The 4,512-nt window shown below is 35.0% G+C and overlaps 1 protein-coding gene across 1 annotated transcript; it reads right to left on the bottom strand.

Moving 5' to 3' along the window:
* Window positions 1-467: 467 nt before the first annotated feature.
* Window positions 468-3,875, bottom strand: LOC110641263 (uncharacterized). The gene is made up of 2 exons (XM_021792928.2): window positions 2,424-3,875; window positions 468-976 (listed from the first exon to the last, which is right to left on the bottom strand). The coding sequence occupies exons 1-2, from the start codon at window positions 2,881-2,883 to the stop codon at window positions 924-926; spliced, it is 513 nt and encodes a 170-aa protein (XP_021648620.2). The 5' UTR covers window positions 2,884-3,875; the 3' UTR covers window positions 468-923.
* Window positions 3,876-4,512: the final 637 nt, after the last annotated feature.

Below are 4,512 nucleotides of genomic sequence, written 5' to 3'. Positions count from 1 at the left end.
TCCAGTCTTTTAAAAACCACTCCAGTATCACTACACTAATATTCATATATTATATACATAATATAGGATGGAAGAGAAACAAGAGGGAAATGTACATTGTCAATAATATGACTAGATACAGAATGGAAAGGAAATGTGCCTAGTCTTTATTAAGGCCAAATAGCTTTTTCTTGTACTTTCCTTCCAACCAAACACAACCCTACTCATGATTAGCTGTCTCTTTAAATCATTTAGACCATTAGCTGTCATTTAGACCACAGCCTCAAGACCATTAGTGGAAACCAAGCAACAGAAAAGATTCACTGGTGACATCTCTGAATTGATAGGCCAGTGGTCAATTTGTTTTAGCTGAAAGCTAGGAAGATGTGTTAAAGAGTTGCAATGCAAACAAGAAATTTTACCAAATAAACAAATGGGGATCAAATATAAACTTATGCAAACATCATAAATTTGAGATTGAACATTGATTAACAGGAAATATGATATAGAGAATTATTTACATGTACTGATAAGATCAAAGCATACATATTCTGATATTCACATCAACAGTAGTATTTACAAAAAGGAAAATCCATCCCATCTCATATTTCCCTGTCAACAACCAGTTGATCAGGCATCTAATCATAGAAATATCACTAGCAAACCATGACATAAGCTGAGAAACATCTAACTCATCTCCAAATTAAACAAGCTCAATATGTTTTCTGAACTAAACAACATTACCATCAACTTGATTGAATGGATGTTTAATCCTTCGCACTTCAACACATGAAGGTAATGCATATATTATATACATAATGTTTGCTGCTTAGACTTCATTTCTTCAATCATTTCTGAATTAAATTTGATACTTTGTAACAGGTTGGGGGTCATTGAAATGTTTCACTGGATGCAATGACTCTTCCACAAGTCGCCAGCCAACTCTAGACTTCAGAAATTCTGAAGGAAGAAAGCCACTCCATGTAGTTCTTTCCCTCTGCATATTCAATGAAAAAAGAACTCAGCATGCATGTTAAATTATAGGCTCATATAAAGTGGAGGAAGGCATCCTCTGTAATCAAAACAAAGAGTATAAAAAAAATAATAACTTTTAAGGCAAAAAATGAAAAAAAAAAAAAAAATAGGCACTGTATATCAACAAAAAGTAACAAATTCTCCATGAACCAAAATAGGCTACATGAGAAGTAACTTTTAAGACTCAATACGATACAACAGAAATTACATATAGGAATTTACAGTGACATTATTAATTGAGTGGCTTAGTGAAACCCCCTTATTGCCAACCCATCCACCTACTAAATCACCGTCATCACCAAAATTAGCAGTGAGTTTCAAAGGGTCGATAACACATGTTATAATTCAGCCCATAATCTCGACATTAAAAGAAGAATTAAAAAAAAAATTAAAATGGGAAACCCAGGCTTCTGGGAAAGCTGTATTGGGATAAAGAGTTTGCGAGGTTAATTAGTGGTTGTTTCATTTTTCCTGATTCGTGGAGTAGGAAAATTGCCAAACCAGTTAAACTTTGTGTTGTGATTATTTTATCATTGCAAATATATATTTCACAATATGTCTCCAGAGACCATATTCTTTATGTCTATAATTGCCGTGGTTGTGTACAATGACCATGGCAATTATATACTTCTTAGACGAGTTCTCGTACGTGTTTAAGCTATTCCAGAATTAAAGTTAGGAACATGCATGGGAATGGTTTTAAAAGGGGAAGGCCAGAATTGCAACATCTTGCAAATGGGTTGCAAGATCAAGAAAATGATCATAATAAACTCATTTGAGCCTCTGGAAAACGATGTCGTTTATAACATGTGGCGTACAGTTACTCGACAAAAGGGTATTTGTACCTAAATCACATTGTTTATGGAATTCAAAATCCTTTCTCCTAGGAATTAAATGTTGTTTTCAAACAGTAACTTTGGGTCTATTGTTGTTGTCTCAATTTTAATAGGGTCTTCACCGGATGCACCCATAATTTGCACAGCAACAAAAAGCATTTTACATATTTTCCCTACATGTTCTTTTAGCCATATGCCTTGAAGTAGGATCCTAGGAGACTTTTAGAAAATATATTCAACGCAATTAGAGTGACTCTATGAGCTGTAGTGCAGCATATTCAATTGTGCAACAAGCAAACCAAAAGATCATTACAATAGAAGTTATTTTAGGCAATAATTCAGATCAAACAAAAACAATCCAAATGATTTGTTCACTAGATAACAAGAAACATGATCAACTAACCACCCAAGAACATACATAAAAGTCAATAACTTAAATAGTTCAATAGTATCACCCACAAACTAATCCTTAAAACTTCAAACTCAATCAAAGGCAAAAAGAAATAAAACGCCACAAATACGACAACAAACAATAATATGAAAACATATGCAAGAAGAGGAAAGATCTATTACCAGAAGAGAACTCAATTGGCAAATTCTTGATAGCACTTAAAAGCTGGTTAGTTGAACCTTCCACCAACTCCTTGCAGCCAGGTCTGTAACAAGGAACCAGCACGGCAAAACCATCATCGGTCTCGTCATCACTTCTAAAATCAGGTCCATGAGGCTCCACCCAACCGATGGACCAATCTGGGCCATCCGATTCTGACCCTGACAAGCAAACCCCACCATCAGATGGCACCAAAACTGCATCACCATATTGCTTATCAAGTCTCCTGTCTTCCCTACTGTGCCATTTCCTCTTAGCTTTTCTAGGTGAGGCTAAATTCCTTGAGGGGAATTTAACAGATTCAAGCTCTCTGAATCCAGAACCCCAATCAGTAGATGAATTCAAAGAAGAACCATTTGAGACAGGTTCTTTTTCCTTGCCACTCCATAACCACCATGAAAAACGAGTCAAAGAAACTGCCATTTTTGCCTCCACTTCTCAAAATGAATTGGATTTTGATATGTAGCTCCTGCCTTTTGCAGCAACCACCGAACTAAGAAAAGTTCGATTCAATTTAATGAAACTAAACCATACACCAAATATCAGGAATTTATGAATTCATCCATCAAACCCATTAACCTCTATCAAATTACGGCAACTAGGAAAAGCCAAATTCTACCAAAAAGAGGGTCCTTTTCTAAGATTTGTTCAAAAATATCACTCCTACAAAGCCATCCAATCAGTATGTAAGAACAAAGAAATATTAGTCCACTCTCTCTAGTCCCAGCAAATCACCAAAACTAGAAACCCATCAAAATAGAAAATGAAGACCTTGAAAAACAACTAGTTGAAAAGCAAAATTTTTAACACTTACAAAATGGAACACCAACAAAAATCCGTCGAAAACACCCTTAAATGAACCCAGGAGCCAAAACCGCTTATATAATTTTGGTAAAAATATATCCGTTAAAAGCCCAAAACTTTTCTACAATCTCCACCAAAGAAATCGCACAAATCCGTATTAAAACTTAAAAAACACCAATTTTTTGCTTAATCTTCAATAAACCAACAAATGATTTTTAAAATGAGCAGCAGCCTTGTGCGCAAAATCGGGAATTCCCGTGATCTCAGATGATCAAACGGTCGTATATATTTCCCCAACACCTCGCCGACTACAAAACAAACGAACCCGAAACGTTTCGCCAGAAAACCACAAAACTTCTTTGAAAAACTAAACGTCTCGCCGATTGAAGAAACACACCAGAAGAGAGAGAATTCTGAATTCTCTCCTCTGCAGCGACGATAAAAGCCTCCGGTGAATTTCACCAAGAAAATAAAATAAAAAAAAAAAATAGTCTTAAAAAATCACAGCCATAACTCTCTCTCTCGAGTCACCATATTCCCCTAACCCCCCTCTCTCTTTCTAGCCCGCAACCTTTCTCTCTCCAGCTTCTCCCTCTACTGTGAAACCAAGTGACAGAGGCACGTCGTCTTCTGTATTTATAAGAATCAGCTTTTGTTAATTTCTTCGATTTGAGCTTACCGAGGCAAATCCAACGGCTGACATTGCATCATGAGGTTGATGACGATCGATCCAATCAGCTAATAGTAAATTAAGACCCTGATTAGACTAATGATCATTTATTAATCAAAGATTTTAATTTTTAAATTTTGGAAGGTGGGGTACAGTAACTATCAACCGTTGATATGGTGACTAGTGGGGTCGGACGGTCCAAATTAGCTGACGTGGTAGCCATATATCCCATCTTTGCGTGTCTGTGCGGTTCTCGTTGATGACACGTGTAGACACGTCAGCCTCATGAGTTTTAAAATTCCAAACAAAGAATTGATTTTTGTATTTTTGATTGTAAGACAAAATTAGCGTGTGGTGTTTAGCTTTGCTAATTTCTTAGGAAGAATAACTTTTCATTCTCTAATGCATGCAAAAGAATCAAAAGATATTGGAGGAATCGAAATATATTTTAAATTAAATTATAAATTTATCAATTTATTTTTTAATTTATTATACTTTAAATTATTTTTTAGACATTATTATCTTTTTACAATTTAGATACAAATTATTTTTTAAAAATTTAATTTGTATATTAAATA

This window comes from Hevea brasiliensis, chromosome 10 (assembly GCF_030052815.1).
Source record: "Hevea brasiliensis isolate MT/VB/25A 57/8 chromosome 10, ASM3005281v1, whole genome shotgun sequence".
Lineage (NCBI taxonomy): Eukaryota > Viridiplantae > Streptophyta > Magnoliopsida > Malpighiales > Euphorbiaceae > Hevea > Hevea brasiliensis.
Note: the sequence above shows the minus strand (reverse complement) of the source record. Positions and strands in the feature narration are given on the sequence as shown.

Bases quoted from the DNA above. Each gene is read 5' to 3' on its own strand.
- LOC110641263 (XM_021792928.2), bottom strand. From the start codon at position 2,883: ATGGCAGTTTCTTTGACTCGTTTTTCATGGTGGTTATGGAGTGGCAAG. The intron at 977-2,423 runs GTAATAGATCTT...TTGAATATGCAG, and splicing joins GCCAATTGAGTTCTCTTCTG to AGGGAAAGAACTACATGGAG.